Raw genomic sequence first — 24,655 nt, forward strand, 5'->3', positions numbered from 1 at the left:
GGCGACCAAACGTCCGGCGACCAAAAGTCCGGCGACCAAACGTCCGGCGACCAAACATCCGGCGACCAAACATCCGGCGACCAAACGTCCGGCGACCAAAAGTCCAAGTACCGTGGGGAACACCCTGAATTGGTGGCCAGCCAATCACAGAACACAAGAAAATGGACAACTATTCACAATCAGGCCAAGGGGTAAATTAAAGTATTCATTCAGCCTACCATGCATGTTTTTGAGATGTGGGAGGAAACTGGAGTACTCGGAGGAAACCCAGGCAAGCCTATGTAGAACATAAAAACTCCATACGGAAGGTTGGAATGTTTCTGGGATCGAACCCTCCCTCACGGGACTATAAGTCCGACACTCTAAGCAGTCAATGGGCTGAAAGTTTTCTCAAATGGAAAAATATGTATCTAAACATTGAGAAACTCATCAGAAATATTTCCAATAAACATTTCTTTACCATAAATTCAAATTTTAGGGAAGTCACCTTGTGGTGTAGAGGTTCACTCGGCTGACTTCCGTGCGGGCAGGCATGGGCTCGATTCCTGCAGGTGGCGCTTTTCCAAAATATTACGGTTTCCTTTGGCCGCAGTGAAGTACTACTGCTGCCACCCAGACACGTTACAGCTGTCCAACAAGCAGTGCCCTTGCACGTGCTTGCCAGTTTCGTGCAATTTTGAGGGTTGGGCTAATTACATAATGTCCCCACTCAAGCTCTAATCCCTCTTATTACTGAGCAAGCCCCCTCATGTGACGGCGGTAACCAAGAGTGCACGACTTTCGACTGTGTATAAGAAGAGAGGGTTGGCACCAATGTGAGTCGGGAACTTTTCTAATGGCACGTCGTTCTCTTCCCTGCTACGGAATTTTCCTATGAGGACTTGGGAGCGACTCGTAGGGAGGCCTGCTTTTGCATTCTTCAGCCCGTGCCCGACCCTGGCTCCAGCATGCTAATAAAGGAATACCGCATCCCCATGCCGATGAGTGTGGAGGAGTACCGCATCGCCCAGCTCTACATGATCCAAGTGAGGCCATGAATTTTGTCAAAAGTATCAAAGTATCACTACGAGGCTGCAGTTATTGATTATTAAGTAATTAATGAATCTATCGATCAGTTTGGTTAGTCATCAAGTGATGGGACAACATACTTTTAAAGCATTGCATTTTTTTAACAAAATAATTAAGCGTGTCTTGCCCCAGCGATGACGATACAATTCGTATCACTATAAACAGGTCACAATTTGATTAGATCTCAATTAATACATATTAAATAATATTTGGATGTTGCACTTCAAAACGATTATTGTGATTTTTGTTTATCACTTTGGAAAAAACTAAAAATGACAGAAGTACATTTATTTCATCTCATTTTCCTAACCGCTTTATTTTCATTAGGGTTGTGGGGGTGCTGGAGCCTATCACAGTTAACTTCGGGCCAAAGAAGGGGGACACCCTGAATTGGTGGCCAGCCAATCGCAAGGCACAAGGAGACAGACATTCACTCTCACATTCATACCCTCGACAAAACCCACGCAGGGGAGAACATGCAAACTCCACACAGGTGGATTTGAACCCAGGACACCAGAGCTGCGAGCCTGACGCGCTAAGCACCCGCTCCACCAAATCGTCATAAGTACATTTACTATATCAATTTATTTCTGAAACCTTGTTCAGCTCTAAAGTACACATTTTGTTTTGTTTGAACAATATATGTGCTTCATTATAACATTCATTCATTCATTTTTTTGAACCGCTTATCCTCACAAGGGTCAGGGGGTACTGGGGCCTATCCAAGCCAAATTGATATGAAATGTAAAACAAAATAACATAGTCATTCTAATGTTTTAAAAAATAATTGGAATATTGTTTTTACAAACTATTAAAAAAGTGGCCATATAATCACAGGGCACAAGGAGACATACAACCGTTCACACTCATACGTGGGGAGAATTTCGAGTCTTCAACCAGCCTACCAAGTTTTTGGAATGTGGAAGTACCCAGAGAAAACCAATTTAATCTCCACACAGTGTGGACCCACCATGGAATGAACCCTCGAACCCTAGAACTGCGAGGCCGACGCGCTAACCACTCAGTCACCGGGCCGCCTAACAAAATCACACATAAAAATTGTTCAAAAATATTAAGTTTTATTTTTTTTTTTAAGTGAATGCGCTACGCTCCTTTATAAATATCTGTAGTCCAATTTTCTCAACATATATTTATTGCTTCAAATACACCGAATTTTCAGCACTGGTTTCTCTAAAGTAGTCAAACAGACAATAAATACCAACTGCTAAAATATACATAATCAAAGATGACTCAACATAACTACGCCAAAGTATAATGTTGCTGGTCACTTTTCCGGAGCTGCCAACCTCCGTCAACCCCCATTTTCCGGAATATATGCGATTTTCGCCAAATCGATATGAAATGTAAAACAAAATAACATAGTCATTATAATGTTTTTAAAAATAATTGGAATATTGTTTTTACAAACTATTAAAAAAGTACAGCATAATGTAAATAAGTATAAAAAGTGAACAAAGTATATCATTGTTTGATCATTTATTAGTAAATTCCAATTTCCAAAACATTACATTTTTCAGCTAGTTCCTTACCTGCACTTGCATGTTGTGAAATGTCCAAATGTCGGTCCTTTTGGAGGCACCTTCAACATTGGATATTATTTCGAATACGGACCAATAAACTTCTGCGAGTGTCTGGGTTTCTTCTTAGAAGATTCATCCTAATTGCCATCCATTTTGCGCTTATCAGTGCTGCGTATTACAACCCCGGAAATGAAAGTATTTATTTCAATACAAAATACTGGTGGTTTAGTTAGCCATAATGATACTTCCCTTAAAAAAAAACACAAAAACAAAAATGTTAAAGCAATAGAAGCTACAATCGATTACGATTCAATTGCCCCACTGAAGTCACACGAGATTACTCATTTGTCAGAACTTCTAACTCGGATGATTCACAATGCACTCATGTTCCGAATGCATCCGGTTTACAGTGCATTTGAATCAAATGCGGAAGCCCTAAATAGCGTGAATTTCGAGGAAATTATATTGGTAATTTGGATTTTCGGAGTTTGGGAAGGTTGTAAGGATTCCCGGAGTTTGCTTTACTTGTCCGGGTAAACTCCGCAGATTACGGAGAAGTTGGCAGTTCTGCTTTTTGCCCTGAACCGTACATGTTCGTTGATGGGAGGTGTCTGTAGCGACCGGAAGATCGGCAGCAGCAGCATAATTTGTCTACTCAATGGAGGGAAGGAGGAGAAGAAAGGATAGAACTGGACAGGACATCAATCAGCTCAGAAGGAGGAGAAATATGAATGTGGGGCCTAGCAGACCTCTTTCGGGATGACAGCTTTTTCATTAGCTGCTGCCAGGTTCCAATCTCAACAGTCTCTGGCAATATTATACATCAGGGGTATCAAACTCAACTCATTGGTTGCCATTGGGGTTGACGTCCAGTCCGCCTGAAGTAGAAGGGTGGCAGTGAAGGAACAGGCCAATAAGTTAAAGTTTCTATCAAATACTCGAGCAAATGACTTTAAAATGATTAACAAGGACTCAGAATGAGCTGCAGATTTTTGCACTTGGTTAAGATGCTTTCCATAAGCACACTTTGTTTTGTTGCCGCGTGAGTGTTCACAATTCTCTCAATATAAACAAGGTGTCACAACAAAAAACATTTTTAGCAAACCAATATAAATAAGACTGATGGAAGAAACATTTTGTTCGTAGCAAATGAAACCTTTACAACATGCTCTCTAAGATACAAAGATAGAATTTTCTTTATTTAATTTTAAGGGTTGAGAGAAATTAAAAAATGTCAATATTTTTTCTGATATTTTGGTGAAGGTTGTATAATGTTGGACACTAGCCCGTTTGCATATGTTCTTGTAAACAGTAAAAATAGTTTCTTTCTACTCAAATTCCATTAAAAATTGACGAATAACCACAATGACTGATCAAAATGTTGACGTAGATTTTTGTGGGGTGATGGAAGATACTGAATCTTAAATTTGAGGAATGTACCTTAAGAAACCTACATTTCGTGTCGACAGAAAAAGAGTCGGGAAGAGAGCTGCGGTGAGGGCAGCGGTGTGGAAATCCTCAAGAACAATCCCTACTCGGACGGACCGGGTGGGACTGGTCAGTACACCTACAAGGTTTACCACATTGGCATGCACATACCGGGTTGGTTCCGCTCAATCCTCCCCAAAGCGGCTCTCAGGGTGGAAGAGGAGTCCTGGAACGCCTACCCTTACACACGCACCAGGTGAGAGAGAGCGGCGGGGCTGAGAGGGAGGGACAGAGACCAAGAGACCTTTTGTCACTCCAATCCGAGGAGATAGAGAGAGATAGAGAGACCTTTAATCACTCCGATTCATTTTTAACTTGTCTTGTTCAGACACGGCGAACTTGAATCAGAGTGTCTTTATAGACTGAACATTTTTAATGTGCCATGTGGGGGTTTGGTCTACTCCCATTGTGGATGATCAGATTGTTTCATTGATAATGAGAAAGTACTGGACAGGAAATGGTTTGAAGTAGAGAGAAAAATGAAGTACTGAGAGGAGAACAAACAACCATCCAAGAAAAGTGCATAAACTAGTGCATTTATTCATTCTAAATCTTTAATATTCATATTACAAAAAGGTTTGGTGGTACAAAATAAATATGCAATTCACAAAATCAAAATCCCCCCAAAACGTGAATACAGGGCTGGTGGCCGAGTCGTTAACATGTCGGCATCACAGTTCTAGGATCGTGGGTTCGATCCTAAGTCGGTCTTCACTTTGCGGAGTTTGTATGTTCTCCCTTGGTACTCTCGTTTTCCTCCCACATTCCAAAAACATACATTAGAGGCTGATTGGATACTCTAAATTGACCCTAGATGTGAGTCTGAATGGTTGTCCATCTCCTTGTGCCATACAATCGGCTGGCCACCGATTCAGGGTGTCCCCCGCCATCGACCCAAAGTCTGGTGGGATAGGCTCCATCACCCCTCATGACCCTGCTTAGAATGAGCGGTTCAGAAAATGAATGAATGAATGAATGCATGAAAACAATGTGCTTGCCAATGGTGATGATGTCATCAGTCGATTATCCTATTTCAGTGGTCCTTAACATTTTGGAGCTACCGAACCCCACCAGTTTCATTCACTGAACCCTAATTTTGTGTAAAATTAAACCTGACAATTTGTTTTTCAAATTCAAGATCTATATATTCCTCGCTGTGATGATTGGCAAGCAATGTAACGTGACCATCTGCAGCCAGTGATGGTCAAGCGGGGCATGCTATCCTGTATACCCATGATGAGTCAATGTCTGTACTCCGCGGTAGAGGTTAAACCGAACCCCTGAGACTGACTCACCGAACCCGTAGGGCAGGGGTTTCAAACTCATTTTTTGTCGTGGCCCACATGATAGTTTCAATTACATCCGGTGGGTCGTTATGTCTTCCAACTAGGCTGCCAAAATTAATCGATTAATAAATTGACAGCTTTTTCAATCGTGCTCATCGATAGAACATTTTTGGACATTCAAATTAGTACAAATTTTTCCAGTTATTGATTTAAAATGAGGAAACACAGTAAATAATCTACAATCTTCATTTGAATTTCATCATAAAACAGAAAGTTGGCACTCATCATTTACTTTCTCGGGCCACACAAAATCATGTGGCGGAACAGATTTGGCCCCCGAGCCGCCACTTAGACACCGGTGCCCTAGGGTCTTTTCATTGTGACAACTCTTTTTTTCATATTGCCCAGGCCTAAAATAAATGTTTGTGAAAAATAAAAATATTCGCTGACCTGGTTCCCTTCAGATATACGTGTCCCTTCGTGGAAAAATTTGCCATTGACATTGAGACATACTACATGGGCGATGCGGGTGGCCATCAAGATGTTTTCAATATGTCTGCTGCTGACAAGAGGCAAAGAACCATTGGTGAGCGATAGACACCCCCTTGCTTTGCACTTTGCATTTGATGATCTGTTGATTTTGGGATATTTCTGGTGACTTCCAATTTATTTACTCACATATAAGCAGCCTGCCCGTACAAGCCGCACCCTTAAAATTGCCTTAAAAATGTTGAATTAACAATTTCTCGCGTATAAGCTGCCCCCTGATTCTACATTTTCACCTCCATTTCATGATTTTTAGGGAGTACAAATCCCACATGGTATGCCTGTCTTTGTAAATGCAAAATATCCAATTATTCAATTTAAAAAAAGTAATAAGTCTATCTTGATGAGAACCTGATGCTTTTTAATGAAAGAAATGACAATTTTCTTACCAGAAGTATAAGATGTTGTATCAGCCATATTTCTTCAAATGTCAAAATATCTTCATTCTTTCAATGGTTCATATTACTGAAATGGTTGTCACTTTCGAACAAGAAATGAAATGAAAAAAAATCAAAGTCGAATTTGGTTTTAGTTCAAAATCACAAGTGTGAATGCATGCAACTAAACCTAAACCACTCAAAAGAGAATTCACATGAGCAATATCTACAGGAGATGTGTCCTTAGCGATCTACTTTTCACCATCTCTGTGGGTTGGATTGGATTGGATAACTTTATTCATCCCGCATTCGGGAAATTTCGTTGTCACAGTGGCAAAAGGGTGAGGATGCAGGAATAGGAAAGGCATTTTAGACATAAATAGATCGGTAATAAGTCAATAAATAAATACATGAATAAATATATATATAAATAACCGTGTTGCTGACATATATTATATATATATATATATATATATATATATATATATATATATATATATATATATATATATATATATATATATATATATATATATATATATATATATATATATATATATATATATATATATATATATATATATACATATATATACATATATATATATATACATACACATATATAAGCACATATATACATACACATTGATGTACATGCATGCATAAGGTAGGTCTTAACACTCTGACAGCTGATTAGAAGAAGGATCTGCAGAAGCGCTCCTTCCTGCAATGAGGGTGCAGCAGTCTATTGCTGAAAGAGCTTCGAAGGGACTCCACAGACTCATACAGGGGTTGGGAGGTGCTGTCAATGATGGACATCATCCTGGTCAGCATCCTCCGCTCTCCCACGTCCTCCACAGAGTCCAAAGGACAGCCCAGAACAGAGCTGGCCCTCCTGTTCCTGTCTCTCTCCATGCTCCCACATCCCCAACAGACCACTGCATTAAAACACTGTAGATGTCACAACAGTGTCGTAAAAAGTCTGCAGCAGTGTCCTGCACGCTCTATAGGACCGTAGACTCCCCAGTCGGTAGAGGCGGCTCTGGCCCCTTTTATACAGGGCACCTATGTTTGTGAACCAATCTAATTTGTTGTTGACGTGAACACCCAGGTAATTCAAATTCTCAACGATTTCAATGTCTTTACCCTGGATGTTCACCTGAGTGGTCTGTTGAGGAGTGCCCCGAAAGTCGATGACCATTTCCTTTGTCTTACTGGTGTTGATGTAGAGGTGGTTTTGCTTACACCAGTCAACAAAGGCTTGATGACTCCCCTGTACTCCAGGTTGTTCCCGTCCGTCACTCGTCTAACAATAGCGGTGTCATCAGCGAACTTCTGGAGGTGGCAGGTGTTTGTATTATGTTTGAAGTCTGGTGTGTAAAGGGAGAAGAGGAGTGATGCCTACGAGTGCAATAATAGCATGAGATACACATTGCACAGGTATCAGACTTAAGAAAAATTGGAATGTGCTGAACGAGCGCATCTATAAAGGCTACTCGTGTTGCACGTCCGGCCAGTCAGATCACGTATAACTAGGTAATACGGTGGCGCCCTAAATAAGACAGCGGCGCGCTAGGTAAGATGGCGATGCGCTGAGCAAGCAGTGACAGGCACAATTGAGTTTTTTCACGTTTTATGCAAGATACCCTTTTTTTTCTTGAATTTGATTCATAGATATCAAAATACATTTTCTTTCGCATTTTATCGTTTATCTTTTCTCGTATTGGTCGTGTTGGCTGCATTGTCTTGCAGTCTCATGTATGTCATCTTTTTATGCGCAAATAAGCCATATCCTCGATTCCGTCATTGTTCTTTTTGTCCGGCAAATGCTGCTTATATGCGAGTACAAACAGTAATTCATGGTTTTAAAATGAGTACACTATTATGAGTTAAAAAATATATGCATTCAATTTTTGGGGAGCTGTTTGGGAAAATAGGAGAATGTTTATTATCCCAATGTGTGTTTGTGTACATTGCGGCGGCAGATCCTATTGACATTGTAAGCGACCCCATCCTTCCGCATGAGTACAAAGTGGAGGAGGACCCACGGCTGTACAAGTCAACCAAGACACAACGGGGCCCTCTGCAGGAGAATTGGATCCAAGAGTACTGGGAAAACCCAAGCCTGATGCCCGTCATGTGCGCCTACAAGCTGTGCAAGGTGGAGTTCCGCTACTGGGGCATGCAGTCCAAGATCGAGAGGTTCATCCACGACGTGGGTGCGTGCGTATGGAAACGGTGTAATGGTAACCTGGGGCACTCCCACCAAGTAATGATACTTTTGTCCCAGGGCTACGAAAAGTGATGGTGCGCGCGCATCGGCAGGCCTGGTGCTGGCAAGATGAATGGTATGGCCTGACCATGGATGACATCCGAAAGCTGGAGTTGGAGACCCAGCTGGCCCTGGCCAGGAAGATGGCGCAGTTCTGCCAGGCCCAGGAGTACAACGGGGATGCTCCAGCCCCGAACCGAAAGGTGGAGGAGGCTGCCGAGGCCGGGGCCGCAGAAGCTGAAGTCCCCACTCAAGCTTTGGGCAAAGGCAATACTCTCCCTTCCGACATGCTGCGTCCTCGTGGTGTGCTGGCCAAGCAATGGTCCACCTCCTCCCGCTCCTCCAAACGAGGAGGTGAGCTTTTTACTTCTGACTATGGGATGGTCGTGTTGTGCTTAGTGCTTTGAGGGCTATTTCATTGACGACTGAGCCATACATACCGGACTTTTTTCGGGTGTATGAAATGATCATTTTATCTTGGCAGCGAGTCCGCCCCGACACAGAATCTCAGAGTGGAGGATGCAAAGCATCGCGAGGGAATCAGATGACAGCTCCGACGAAGAGTTCTTTGACGCTCAAGGTACGGGAAAAAGCACTCTCTTAACATTCTTTATTATGCTTTGTCCTTACTTTTTGCACCTTCCATTTGTCTATCTTACTCTTTCTCTCTTTCTCTCTTTTTTTCTCTCTCTCTCTCTCACTCTCTCTCTCACTCTCTCTCTCTCTCTCTCTCTCTCTCTCTCTCTCTCTCTCTCTCTTATTTATTTATTTATTTTAAATAGGGGTGACCTGGTCTACATTAACTGTGATAATTGATATAGATAGAATAGAGATAACCCCTATTTAAAAAAAAAAACTTTTACTTCAGTGGTTGTGAGCGGAAGACAAGAGATGAAAAAAAGACTGAAGTCAGGGCATCGCTTCTTCTTTTGGCACTCTGCAGAGAAGAAGAAGCGAAATTTCATTCTAGAACAGGGTAGGGAACCTATGGCTGGGGTGCTTTTCGATGGGTGTATATTGCTCTCCGCTAACCTGTGTGGTAAAATGTGGGAACCGCTGGTGCGAGACCTAAGTCCCTAACGCACCAATGGGAGCATCGGCTGTTAGTTGCAGTAGCACCCTAAACCCTCACTCGTTATCGTCTCTTAAGATTTTACTTGTTACTTTACTTTATATATTATATTCCATACTTTAATGTTTTAAAACTTTATTTTCAAGACTCCAAAACTCAAGCTGTGTGAGAAGCAGTCTTTGATCCATTAGTTTAATTTATCTTTGCAAATTCTGGACATGACATTTTTGACCCACTCAGCCATGCCTCTGTTGTTTTACACAAAGGATCAACTTTTAGCGCAACGCAACACCTGGATTAAAGAGAAAGAGAAGAGAATGCAGAGTTGGACGAAAATATTAGTAGAGGAAGCGACGCTTCAGACCCAGCATTCCATGTATTATTATGGGAACGTAAGATCTCTCCCCAATAAGATGGAAGAGCTAACGACGCTTACCAAAGAACACCAATACTACAAAATCTACATTGTGGTTCATGGAAACATGGCTGAATGAACTAAAACTAGACGTCTACTTCAATGGCTTTCAGCTGGTGAGGGCGGACAGAGATGCCGAGAAGAGTGGTTGGAAGAAAGGTGGGGGAATAGCTGTTTTTATTAATAATGGATGGACCCAGGCAGACCCAGGCATATTACTGTGAAGGAAAAACTTTGCAGTCCAGATATCGAGCTAGTAGCTGTTAGCATCAGGCCGTTTTACACCCCCCGGGAGTTCTCGCACGTTATCGTAATAACTGCGTATATACCTCATTCGGCCGATGCGGCAGTCGCCCGCGAGCTTCTTCACGCTAATGTTTCTCGTCTGCAGACGTCACACCCCCAGTCTCTCCTTATCTCTGGTGATATTAACCATGCTCCCTTGGCTTCTACTCTACCCACCTTCACTCAGTATGTGAAGTGCCACACCAGGGAACAAAAAACTCTGAACCTGCTGTATGCCAACACAAATGAGGCATACAGCTAGTCCCTCTGCTCCCACTGGGCCGCTCATACCACCACCTGGTCCATTTGATCCCCACCTAAACTCTATGGTGAGGATAATAAAACCTACCACGAGGATCATACAAAGATGGACCGAGGAGACCAGCATGGTGCTGAGGGACTGTTTTGAGACCACTGACTGGGAGGTATTGTGCAATTCACATGGGAAAGACAATGACAAGTTGACCCACTGCATCACAGATTATATTAACTTCTGTGTTGAGAACATTGTACCCTCCAAGAAGGTCCGTTGTTTCTCCAACAATAAGCCGTGGGTCACCAGGGATCTATGGGCTCTCATGAACCAGAAGAAGAGGGCTTTTGGGTCTGGGGAGAAAGAGAGTCTGGAAATGGTCCAGAACAAGCTGAAGAGAGGGATAAGAAAAGGAAAGACCATCTATAGGAGGAAGCTAGAGAACCAACTCCAGAGAGGCAACACCAAAAAGGTCTGGAGGAGCTTGGGGACCATTTCGGGCCATGGAGGCAACATTGAGAGAGACCCGGAGTCCGGAGACAGGGAGTGGGCCAATGAACTGAATCAGTTCTTTAACAGATTCAGTCCTGCTACCACTCCTCTAACCCCCTAGACCAGAAGCAACTCTCCCCCTCTTTTTCCTACTCCTGTCCCTCCCTCTCTTCCACCGGTCTATTCATTACTGTTGATCAGGTGATAAAAGAGCTAAAGAAGATCGAGGCAATGAAGGCTACCGGTCCATACGGCCTCAGCTCCAGACTACTGAGAGAGAGTGTGCGGATCAGCTTGGCAAAGTTATTCTGCATATTTTCAACCTCAGCCTCAGTCTGCAGAAGTTCCCCACCTTGTGTAAAACTTCCTGTGGGGTCCCAGTTCCAAAGACGGCGAACCCCAGGGAGCCAAACCACTTCAGGCCAGTAGCATTAACCTCTCACCTGTTCAAGACATTGGAGAAAATCATCCTCAATCCCCTCAGCCCCCTGATGAATGTAGAGCTGGACCCTCTGCAGTTCACCTATTGTCCAGGCATTGGGGTGAAAGATGCTACCACCTACCTGATAAATAGGTCTCTTAAATAGAACACGGGAAGCAGGGTGAGAATGATGTTTTTATCTCCAGTCCGTTCAACACCATTCACCCGGTCCTACTGCGAGGGAAACTGGAAGAGGTTGGAGGAAGGAACCACCAAGCCGCATAAATCACCGACTTCTTCACTGTCGGACCACAACACGTGAGACTCCAGTACTGTACGTCTGATGTAGTAGCTTGCACTGTGTCTTGTGGGGGCCCCACAAGACACAGTGCACTCCCCACTCCTCTTTTCCCTCTACCCATCAGACTTAAAACATAATACAGACACCTGCCACCTCTTTCACCGTTCTCTGACGACACTGCTATTGTTGGACGAGTGACGGAGGGGAACGACCTGGAGTACAGGGGAGTCATCAAGCCTTTGTTGACTGGTGTAGGCAAAACCACCACTTTCGGAGCACTCCTCAACAGAACACTCAGGTGAACATCCAGGGTAAAGACATTGAAATCGTTGAGAATTTGAATTACCTGGGTGTTCACGTCAACAACAAACTAAACTGGTCCACAAACATAGATGCCCTGTTTAAAAGGGGCCCGAGCCGCCTCTAACGACTGGGGAGTCTACAGTCCTATGGAGTGTGCAGGACACTGCTGCAGACTTTTTACGACATTGTTGTGGCATCTACAGTGTTTTAATGGAGTGGTCTGTTGGGGATCAGGAACAGGCTGAATAAGCTGGTCTGGAGGGCCAGGTCTGTTCTGGGCTGTCCTTTGGACTCTGTGGAGGACCTGGGGGAGCGGAGGATGTTGACCAGGATGATGTCCACCATGGACAGCACCTCCCAACCCCTGCATGAGTCTGTGGAGTCCCTCCGAAGCTCTTTCAGCAATAGACTGCTGCACCCTCATTGCAGGAAGGAGCGCTTGCGCAGATCCTTCCTCTAATCAGCTTTCAGGGTCTTTAACAAAACAAATGGTTGATTGTTAAGACCTACATTATACATGCATGTACATCTATGTGTATGTATGTATATGTGTGCTTATATACAGTTGTGGTCAAAAGTTTACATACATGTGTGAAGAAGATAATGCCATGGCTTTCTTGAGTTTCCAGTTATTTCTACAACTCAGATTTTTCTCTGATAGAGCGGTTGGAACAGATACACCTTTAACACAAAATACATTCAAGAAGTTTGGTTCTTTTATGCCTTTTATGGGTTAACAGAAAAAAGTGATCAAATCTGCGGTGTCAAAAATATACATACAGCAACACAAACGATCAATATTGCTTTTTCTTTATATTTCATTTTGCATCGTGCACAGAAAGAGTACACCGAGCCTATTCCAGCATTGCTTGGATTTTGAATCACCATTTAAAATGCCGCCTAGGCACCCTGTGTCATCTGAGGCATTATAAATGAATCTAACGCGTGTTAAATCAAGAAGGAAGAAGCGAACATTCAAAAAACAGCAATGGGTATGTTTTTCCAAGGACACCAAAAGAGTGGTCACCACTCACCAGTAGGAATCAAATACACTTACTATATATAAGATAGAGAATGCCCTACCGTTCTGGATCTCGGACTGTTGGAGGAAGATATCTCTGGACACCAACATCATTAGAACCAAATCCAAGACATTTTACAATAGTTTAGCTCCATGTTGAAGCCAACCCATGTATGCATTTGCGCCTTTTTTCTCAGTTGCTGACCGTGTATGCGTCTCTCTAACTGCAGATCAATTCTTAAGCTGCCCAGATACCCAGCATGCTTTGAGCTGCATTTAAAATAAAGCCTGTCTTACTCCTCCTTCCTCATCATCAACACAAGGCTTTGGTTCATATGCGCATGGGAGGATCTGTTCATCCGTCTGTGAAGATGGAAGAATTCAATATCCCACCACAACACATTTAAAGACATTTATTAAAAATATAATTCTAAAATATACTAATAGTGTGTCACATAGAGTAGCATTAAATTCCGAAATTGTGCAACACCGCTAGTTTGCCATTTTAAGTAATGAAACCCAAATGCAGGGAGGGTCCATACTCATGAAATTAGCAATGTTTACACTTTCAGTTCCATTTTCAAGGATAAACGCCCAATCATTCCAAGGATAAATGCCCAATCATTCCAAAGATAAATGCCCAATCATTCCAAGGATAAAGGCCCAAACATATTCTTCTTCTATTAATTTAAATGAGTTTATCACAATTGTATGTCCATCCATAAAAAAAAATTTAAGGATAATTTAACTCGTGATGGTTTGACCAACTATGTACACGAAGGAATCTGGTAATCCTCCAAAATCATCAGCGAGTGACCCAAAATCTACAGGAAGTGACCTAGAAATCATTCAAAATGTAAAGGAAGTGCTCTAAAATGAATAGGGAATTACTTGGGAAATATAAGAAGTGACCTAAATAAAAAATCAATGACCCACAGAAATGTAAAAATCAGCCGAGCAAAGCACACTCCCTTGAAATGTTTTGGACCTCTAATCGTGACAAATTCATTGCAGTTGACAGGAGGAAGAGGATTCAAAGCCACCTAATTGATTGTATGTAATGGTCTCTATGTTAATTTGTTCCTACTGTGAAGTGACCTTGATGCAGCTGGAGCACTTCAAAACTTATTAAAATGAATGTCTACTTTCTAACAGTACTTAAGGTGTTTTCACTTGTATGATTGTCATCCACATCTTTGAAGCTATGACAGCATTTGTCAATAAAACTATCAAAAGTCATTTGTATTTTCATTTCTTCAACTATTTCTAGAAAAAATGTGGGAACCCATTGGATGCCATTGACAATGATAGGCGTCTCATCTATTTTAACATGCAGGATTGATAGGGATTATGGTTATATGTTTATAGATCCTTTAATAAAATACTTATATACCCCATTTGTTACCCCCCAAAAATTGACTGAATCAAAGGTAAGGTTTATATGCGTACAAATTAGACTAGACATGCATGTTACTCCACGTTGGCAAAGAACTGCCCTCCGCCAGTGAAAAAGACCCCTCTAAAGCCGTTATAATGGGAGACGCAAAGACCAGTTTTTTTCCACCGGATGGTGATAATCTACATTCTTTTACAAAAGCCAGCCCTCTCCAATGGCTTTTGCCAAATTCATAGATCAAAAGGGGTATCTCTCATCCCATTTTCTGAACCGCTTTATCCTCTCTAAGGTTGCTGGGTCGCTGGACCCTATCCTAGCTGACTTCGGGCCAGAGGCGGGGGACACCTCAAATTGGTGGCTGGCTAATCGCACGAGACATGGAGAAAATCAACCGTTCACACTCATACTCAAACCCAGGGGCAATATAGGGTGTCCATGCATGTCTTTGGAATGAGAACATGGAAACTCCACACAACCTGGATTTGAACCCAGGTCCCCACTTTCAGGCCGATGCGCTAACCACTCACCTGCCGGGCCACCCGTTAAAGCGGTAAAACATTTAAACAGTTGTTCCAGGAAAACGGTAGCGGGCACCTGTTCACATGAGTCCGCCCAGGGAGCGTTATCCTCGCTCAAGAAGAATGGAATCAATTGTTTGATGAATATAATGATGATGAATCAGAATTTGAAAAAAGTTAATAATTGTGATGATGAAATAGACTTTAAGGATCTAAAATTGTAAATTTCTTTTCAGAAGTGTTCATATTGGTAGTAGTTAGATTTACACATTTCTTTAACATATGTTGTGAATAAATGTTTTGTCATGGCAACATTTGTTCAGCATTTGCCAATTACCAGTACCAGTGGAATCCTTGGTGTGAGCTGAGTAAAACTGAAAACAAATTATACCAATTTTAAGGGACAGATTATGGGTGTGGTGCGCGTTATACACGGGTGCACATTTTTACTCGAATAAATACAGTACTTGTGCCTGCCATTGCTCGCTCAGGGCACCGCCATCTTACCATAGTTAAACGTGCTCACACTGGCCAAACGCGAGCAGCCTTGATACATGTGATACATCCCAAAAGTTGTTAAGGCTGATCGAAGGTTTTGCGGTCGATCATTAAAATATCAGCCTTGATACCTGCGCAATGTGTATCTCGTGGTATTATTGCACCCAGAGACTTGGTGAAAAGTAAACCACTATGGCCACACTTCCTGGTTGTGACTTCCTTTTTGAATTTGTCTACGTGCAGGCAACACCCTTTTGGATTGTGCACTCCAGCAGACGATCCTCTAGATTCATACAGTATCTCAGAAATACCCCGTGCGATGATTTTTCTCAAGATTATCCTTTCAAATGCACATATTTGTACTCCCCATTAAAACCATGAATATGAAGGTGAAAATTGTAAATCAGCAGGCGTCTCATGCGAGAGAGATTGTAAAATTCAACGATTTTAAGGACATTTTAAGGGTGCGGCTTATATGCGGGGAGGCTTATACGCAAGAAAATACGACGTATCTGGATGTGTGTGTAAATTCATTCATCATCCGTACCACGCATCCTGGCAAGGATCGCTGGCGTTCGGGCTGACTTCGGGCGAAAGGAAGACTACACACATACTCACTATCATACCACCACAATCAAACTTGCACCTGCCTGCACAAATGTCAAATGAGTGAACCACTTCACCATCAGGTGGCAGTATATCTATAAATATACAAAAATTTGATCGAATCGAAAAATTACCTGGTTCCTGAACCTTTTTTTTTAGTAGAGCAGTACTCTATTTGTTCTGTATTTTCACACCTATAGGGCCCATGTAAAACTCTAAACTATTTTTTTTTCTAAAATAGACAGCGGGCCCAGTCAGTCAGTGTGCCTTGTTTATCCACTAAATTCAAACGTTTTTATGACTCTGACTGCTTGACCTAATGGTTTTATTTCTTGCCGACACGGTACTTTTTGATATCAACCTAGCAGACTCTCACCCTAGAAAGCCTCCCCGCATATTTTAAGCATTATGGTAAATCCATTCAAAACAATACAGACGAGTGCCAAGGCTGTTGACTTTCTGCCCTCGTAGCACTTTAAACCCTCCGTACACTGCAGTTTGAGCTTTCGTCAAAGCTGGAAACTAGCTGAACTCTTTATGTCAGATACAGAAGATGAGGACTTTAATATATTTGTACATGTTTGAATACAGTATTTTCACGACTATATGGCGCACCGCATTTAAAGGCGCAGTGTCAGTAATGAGTGCTATTTCTGTATTTGACACACACAGGACGTGCCAGGTATGGCAAAACATATGTTGCACCCCTGAATTCCGGGCAATGTATTTGCCTTTAAAAGACGGGAAATAATCAGACAGGTCCGTTGTTGTTACTTCAAGCAAACCTTTAGTGATATCTCAAATCAATTCACACAAAAATATACAACAATATACAATAACACCTAAATATATACATATAAATATATTAACAACCCGTTAAAAACCAAAACAATGTACTTGTTGCATAAACGGTCATAACTTCTGACTATGGTAAATTGTCACCTTTTGTTTTGCAACTTAGCAAAGTCCTCAACTAGTTAGCAGGGCAAACAAAGGAATCTCAATAGCTTAGCAAAGTCCTCAACTAGTTAGCAGGGCAAACAAAGGAATCTCAATAGCATAGCTTAGCTTCAGTGCTACGATCGCCATACACACATACACATCACAATGCTAACGCTAATGGCGGCCGAGGGTACATTGCTAATGTTGTACCCCTGAATTTACGGAGTAGTTGTATTTCGCCTTTAAAAGATGGGTGAAATAATCAGACGGGTCCTTTGTTGTATTCCAAACCAACTTAGAGAAATGTCTGACTAGCCCGCTTATATCCTATACACAGGTCTACGACCATTTCGTAATCGCTGCGTATTTTGCGCTTACCCATTACGTCATAGCTGCGTATTCCGTGCACGCTTCGCGCGTCAAACCTGCGTGCGTTGCGCACGCTTCGCGCGTCATAACTGCATGAATCCCTTTTAACCTTAACACCTGCACTCATTTATAACATCACTTACTTCACCCTGTCACACTCTCCCCCACAAAAACAAATGTCGTCCCGACATTAATATGCTCCCAAACAATTCCACTTCGGTGAGCCGATGCTCATTAAAGTCCAGGCGGCACAGGCCACAGTTCAAATATAATCCACAACTTGTACGGTCCACGTTTTACTGGATGGGCACTGTAGTCACAGTCCATAACAGTCCATAACAGTCCATGACAGTCAATGACAGTCCATGACAGTCCATGACAGTCCATGACAGTCCATGACAGTCCATGCCCGCATCATGCACGTCGTCCTTGTAGGCTCAAACTTGTTGGAGTCCATACAAAAAGGGTGGCTGCAGGTAATATGGATGCAGGTGTACTAACCAAGGGGCCACTCCTGGTGCAGGGTAAACAGTTAGCCGCTCCTGCGGTGACTGAGTACTATAACAGGAGGGGATTCCAAGATGGTCATAGGTCGTGCATCGTGGTGGGTGTCTCTCCCTTCTCGGCCGTTCGTCAGTCAGCGCCTCAGGTTCCGTCACGGCGGTTGGCGGGGAGGTCTCTGATAACTGATCATCACTAGGACCTTCAAGAGGAGGGTTTGCTCCCTCACCAGGCAGGTCCTCCAGCTGATGGTCCTCTTCTACTTGTACTAGTCCGGAAGCAGGGCTCCTCACTTCGTGTGTCTGGTCCGCAGGCAGTGGCCTGTGCTCCGGCTCCATTTCTTGGGTACCTCTCTCATGTCGCTGGCGTAGCTCATAGTGGAAGTCATCTTCGTCATCGCTTTCTTTGTCTGACTCCTGATGAGATGCCGGCTGCTGTTTCTTTCTCGGCGTCCTTGTGCCAATTTTCCCTTCTCCTGGTGTTATCTCAACGGGAAAATGGTCACAAGACATTAGTAGATTTCTGTGCAGAACTCTGGAACGATCTTTACGTCTTTCTGGCCTAACTTCATAAATTGGTAGGTCAGATCCCATTCGCTTCACCACCGTGTGAACTGTATCTTCCCAGAAATCACGGAGTTTCCCAGGTCCTCCTCTTGGTGTCAGGTTTTTTATCAGGACGCGTTCTCCTGGTTGTAGCACAGCACTCCTCACTTTAGTGTCATAGTGCTTTTTACCTTTTTCTGCCGCTTTCCGTGCGTTCTCGGTGGGAATGGTGTACGCCTCCTCCATCCCTCGTCTCCATTTCTCCACATAGTCCTGCTGTCCATCTGCATCGGACCTGTTGCACAGTCCAAAGAGCATGTCCACTGGGAGCCTCGGCGATCTCCCGAACAGTAGATAAAATGGTGAATAACCTGTCACATCACAACGGGTACAGTTGTAAGCATGCACAAGTTTGTTCAAAGACTCCTTCCAATTCGATTTCTGTGTCTCAGTCAGTGTTCTGAGCATCTGTAGTAATGTTCTGTTCATTCGTTCCACTTGACCATTACCCATCGGATGATACGGTGTTGTCCTTGATCCAGCCATACCACTGAGTTTCTTCAGCTGGGTGAACAACTGGTTTTCAAATTCTCTTCCCTGATCATGGTGGATACGTACGGGGAACCCAAACTTCAGAGCAAAGTCATTGAAGATAAGGTTTGCAGCAGCTTTTCCTGACTTGGTGGTGGTGGCATATGCTTGGACAAAACGTGTAAAGTGGTCAACTATAACGAGGATACATTCATATCCGCCTTTACATCTATCAAGATGAAGAAAGTCAATGCAGACCAGCTCAAAGGGTTGTGTTGTCACAATATTCGTCAATGGCGCTCTCTGTTCCTGGCATGGTTTCTTTTGTTGAAACAATGGCAGGTTTTTGTCACATAATGTTCAATATCAGACTGCATATACGGCCAGAAGAAACGATCACGCACAAGGGATACTGTGCGGTCGACGCCCTGGTGCCCCATGTTATAATGCAACTCTTGCATGACTGTTCCTCGATATTGTTCTGGCAGGACCATCTGGTTACGGGTCGTTGTGGTTCTGCACAGAATCCCGTCACTGTCTATTATCAGTTTCTCCCACTGCCTGAGCAAGCATTTTGTTTTTGGGCTGAGCGCCTTCAATTCCTCAGCCGATGGCTTACCACCTGACCGCTTATAATTCAACACAGGACGAATGACCAGGTCCAATTGTTGTGCTTTCCTTATCCCTTCTTTTGGCACAGGGTTGATTGACGCAGCAGCTGTCGCCTCTACATCTGTCACTGAACAACAGATTTGAAATGAAGGCAGCATCAAAGGGAATACTTCCTGTGCCCTAACTGCTTGGATCGTGGCAACGATAGCATCGGGTGGCAGTTCCTCAGAACATTCTTTCATCAAAGCCTCAACATCCAGCGGCATCCTTGACAAAGCATCAGCATCTTTGTTTTCCCTCCCTGGCCTATATTTTATTGTGAAGTGGAAATCTGCCAATTCTGCCACCCACCTGGAAGTGGTTGCATTTAGCTTTGCAGTGGAAAGAATGTATGTGAGTGGGTTGTTGTCGCTATATACAGTGAATGCTGTGGCATAGTACAGATAATCTCGAAACTTGTCAGTGATCGCCCATTTTAGGGCCATAAATTCCAGTTTCCCAGAGTGCAAGTGATAATTCTTTTCAGCTGCTGTCAATGTGCGGGAGCCGTAGGCAATGACTCTAAGTTTACCATCCTGTTTCTGACATAACACTGCACCTAAACCTTGGTGTGAAGCATCAGTGTGTACGATGAAGGGCTGGGTAAAATCTGGGAACCCTAATACTGGTGGATGGAGCAGGCATTCAATCAATTGTTCAAGCGCCTGCTGGTGCTCATCAATCCATACGATCGGCTTGTTCGACGGAACGACATGGCTTGGTTTCTTTGTCTTTGTTTTGTTTCGGGCATCACTTTGGTCCATTTTCAGAAGGTCATACAGACAACTCGCTCTTCGGGAAAAGTCTTTTATATATTGTCTATAATAAGTCAGAAGACCAAGCATCTTTCTGAGTTGACCCACAGTGTGTGGTTTGACGTCTTTCAGTGATCGAACAGCTTCAAAATCTTCAGGATCTATTCTACTCCCCTCTGCCGAGACGATTCGGCCCAAATAGCGAACCTCAGCTTTGAAAAGATTGCACTTGCTGGGTTTTAGTTTTATTCCATACTCTCTGAGGCGACACAATAGTCGTCTCACATTTTCTACATGCCCTTTAAAAGTCTTGCTGAACACCAGCGTGTCATCCGAGTAAGGGATGCACATGTTGTCCCGGAGTCCTTCCAGGCATTCTTCCATGCAACGCTGAAACGATGCAGAGCGTTCATGAGGCCAAAAGGGATACGGATCCACTCATATAGTCCCCAGGGGGTAACAAAAGCAGTCATTGCTCGGCATTCCTCAGACACAAATCCCTGGTGATAGGCCTTCCCCTGGTCGAGGAGGGAAAACCAAGAGTTTCCGCTCAAGCTGTCCATGATGTCTTAGACTCTGGGGATCGGCTGCCGATCGGGATGTGTCTTCCTATTTAAATCTCGGTAGTCTACACATAAACGAAGGGTCCCATCCTTTCTTCTGACACACACGACTGGCGAGGAGTATGATGAGTTTGACTTTCTCACCCAGCCTTGTGCTATTAAGTCATGGAGATACCCCTTCATCTCTTGGTACAATGGTCAGGGCACTGACATATATGAACGCTTGACTGGCTCAGTGTCTTTGAGTGAGATAGTCATTTGTAACCTGTCAATGTGGCCAATGTCATTGTCTGAGGTGGAGAAGGAGTGACACTCTTCTCTCAGCATTCGTTTGACTATTTGTCTTTGCTTCTCTGTCAAGTGACTTACATCTACAGGTGGGTCCCATTGTTCACCTGCCTTGAATGGGGTGTGAGTGCTGGTATGGTTCACTGCAATTGGTGCAGGGGTTGGTTCAAAAATTTCAGCGGGAAGTATAGTCAAAACGCTTTGTACTGTGCCAATTACAGTGTGCCCGGGTAAGACAATATCATGGCCTGTTGGATTCGAGACATCAATTTTGATTACAGGGGAAAACCCTTTTCTTATTCTGACCAAGGTGTCATTGAACTCAAGACCATCTGGCCACTGGGAATTCACATCTGGTTGGAAAAGAACACTTGTGCCCTCTTTAAAAGGTGTGGCAGCTACCCGACACTCAACTTGAATAATGGTGTGTTTTGGTACCAAAACCCTGTTCTTCTTAGTTCTCACCACATATTGGTCTCTCTGTTCCGCACTGACGACCTGAATCAAAGTCTTCACCTCGTTTCTTCTAAGACTTGGGAAAGCACTACTCACAGCAAGGTGCTGTTGATGTACTTCAGTCTGTGCCAGAATGTGTTCAATGACATTAAAACCAATAATGGGATGGGACAGATGATGCCCGCTGGTTACCAGCATTGGAATAATCAATAGTTTTTCTCTGTTTACCATTGAGACTAGATGAAATGTTGTCTCCACCCACCCAATAAAAGGCATCTCAATCCCATTTGCTGCAATCAATGTCAGATCTGCAGATGTTTCTAATATTTCTGACACATTTCTCAGTCGCACGCCAGGTAAATATTCATCTTTCCACCTTTCGTCAATGATTGAAACTTGTGAGCCTGTGTCCCATAATGCTTGTAGTTGGTGACCATTTATGTAACACTGAACTAGACATTGCCTTCCAACTAGAGAGGTAATTTTATGTTGATAACCTATTATTGCCGGGGGTGATCGGTAGGGCATGCCTTTATCTCTGCGAGGAAGTTCCCCCCGGTCACTATGTGGGAATCGTTGGAACCTTTCTCTCTTCATGGTTGACCCTCGTCCCGTCGGGGCAAACATTAGTTGTTTAAAGGGGCTTCTCTTTGTGGCCTGACAACTCGGCTTTTACAGCCAGCTTGGAAATGTTCTTCGCTTCCACACCGATAATAATGTGTGCACTGAACATCTTGCCCTTCCTGCTGGCAGACAAAACACCTCCTCGGGACATAGGCAGGACGGCCTGCGTTCCAGTGAGGTGTTGGGGGCTGGTTGTAATAATTTTGTCGACCCGTAGGTGCCTGGGGGTCCATCACTGGTCTCCTGACAGAGGGCGTAGGAATGATGCTGGAACCTAGTCTGTTGTAACGTCTCTTTGATCTGAGCGACATCGGCACTGAGACCTTCAAGAGGCGCGAAACAGTTATGCAGTTTGGCAAGCTCCGCTTTTACTTCCGGAGACATTTTAGCTTTTTCTTCGGCAGGCCGATTAGAAGGTCGCAGGTCTTCCGACTGTACCTGGTTCACTTGTCTCGCTGTCTGCGGGGTACTAAACTTCTTTTTATTTTTTCTTTCTTCTTCATTAGCGCAGGCTATATTTAACCTGTCCAATAATAGTTCATCGGACGTTTTATAGTCCAATAAGAGAGGCTGCATATCAATCCGTATATTGTCGCTCTGAAGCCCAGTGAGTATTGTGTGTAAACACATACGCTGTACTAGGCTTGGGTCGTACTGAAGTCCCGATTCTGCCTCACGGGATGCAAACAATACTTTCTGTCTCAGACCCAATACTCGCATGAAAAAACTTTGCGGGGTCTCCCTGATCTGCTGTGCTTCCGAAGTTAGCTGTTTGTAAAGGTCGGTAGCACTCCTCTCCTGAAAATGAGCACGGAGGACGCACTTGAGCGTGGGCAGGGTAAGATTAGCTTTTTCTTCCAGATAGTTTCTGAGTTGTAGACCAGGGGAGATAGCTCTGATCACAGCGTCAACAATTTCCACGTCCTTGTACCCCCTACTCGTTCCCTTTTCAATTTGGTGAACCAGACTGGAGAAGGTTAGCTTGTCCTTCTGGCCTGGTTCACCTATTTGACCCGCAATCTTAAAATCTTTCCGCCAGTATGAGCTTGGCGGGTACTGCCCCTTTGCCTTCATGCCTCATCTCATATATTTTCTCCTTCAATTTTAACAACTCAGACATACCTTGATCCTCGTCTTTGAGTTCGTTCCTTTTCAAGTGGTTATAGATGTGACCCAACAATGTCATTTGTGATGCGCGTTCCGTACTCTCTATGTTCAGAAAATCACATATTTCTAACAGGTCATTGACTGTTAGCTTGTACAACATTTCTTCTACCTCTTGGTGTAACTGTTCCCGTTCCATTTCCATTTCCTCAACACTGTAGGAGTTTGGTTTATGGTGCAAAAGTGAACACTGAACTGGCACGTTTTTACCGTCTCTCTGATGATCTCTACTGGCCTCAGATGACGAGTACTCTGCCAACTTCACGTTCCTTTTAACAGCAACACCTTTCCTCGCTGTCTTGTTCCTGGTTGTGGTGTAGGTTTTGCTGGCTCAGCATTCAGTAGTCAGGTTGTGAATACTGGTCATCTAAGCAGCAATCCCAGCGGTGCCTCCAAAAATGTTGTACCCCTGAATTTACGGGGTAGTTGTATTTCGCCTTTAAAAGACGGGTGAAATAATCAGACAGGTCCTTTGTTGTATTCCAAACCAACTTAGAGAAATGTCTGACTAGCCCGCTTATATCCTATACACAGGGCTACGACCATTTCGTAATCGCTGCGTATTTCGCGCGTACCCATTACGTCATAGCTGCGTATTCCGTGCACGCTTCGCGCGTCAAACCTGCGTGCATTGCGCACGCTTCGCGCGTCATAACTGCATGAATCCCTTTTAACCTTAACACCTGCACTCATTTATAACATCACTTACTTCACCCTGTCACACTAACGCCACTACCCGTGCTCTACTCGAGACTCGTGAAATCTCAATAACATACCTTCCTTTACTACGGCCGTCATATACTACACACTATCATGCTAACGCTATAATGGCGGCCGAAGGTAGCTTGCTGTAAACTATACACCCGAGACTCGCACATTCACGCACACACATAAAACGTAAACAAACATTACTAGCCATTATGTTCTCTCTCAAATGCTAACTATTGTCTCCTGCAAACACCACACTCAATCGGTCATCAAAACAAAACAACATACCTTTAAAAGACAGGGGGAAATAATCAGACAGGTCCGTTGTTGTTACTTCAAGCAAACCTTTAGTGATATGCCTGAAAACCCCCTCTGCTTTTAGCTACACCCCGCTTCATG

General features: G+C 43.5%; 1 protein-coding gene across 8 annotated transcripts in view; it reads left to right on the forward strand.

Annotated features, from left to right (window-relative positions):
- The first annotated feature begins 574 nt into the window (after positions 1-574).
- LOC144195235 (membrane-associated phosphatidylinositol transfer protein 2-like) overlaps positions 575-24,655 on the forward strand; it is a 32,625-nt gene continuing 8,544 nt past the window's right edge. For 3 of the 8 annotated variants that reach the window (XM_077714720.1, XM_077714718.1, XM_077714719.1), the window contains exons 1-6: positions 575-1,025; positions 4,079-4,293; positions 5,848-5,969; positions 8,292-8,525; positions 8,597-8,932; positions 9,063-9,158. In XM_077714720.1, the coding sequence (XP_077570846.1) occupies positions 948-1,025; positions 4,079-4,293; positions 5,848-5,969; positions 8,292-8,525; positions 8,597-8,932; positions 9,063-9,158 (1,081 nt within the window). In that variant the 5' untranslated portion in view covers positions 575-947. The other 5 variants (XR_013326062.1, XM_077714725.1, XM_077714723.1 and 2 more) reach the window with 4 other exon arrangements.

Source organism: Stigmatopora nigra, chromosome 4 (assembly GCF_051989575.1).
Source record: "Stigmatopora nigra isolate UIUO_SnigA chromosome 4, RoL_Snig_1.1, whole genome shotgun sequence".
NCBI lineage: Eukaryota > Metazoa > Chordata > Actinopteri > Syngnathiformes > Syngnathidae > Stigmatopora > Stigmatopora nigra.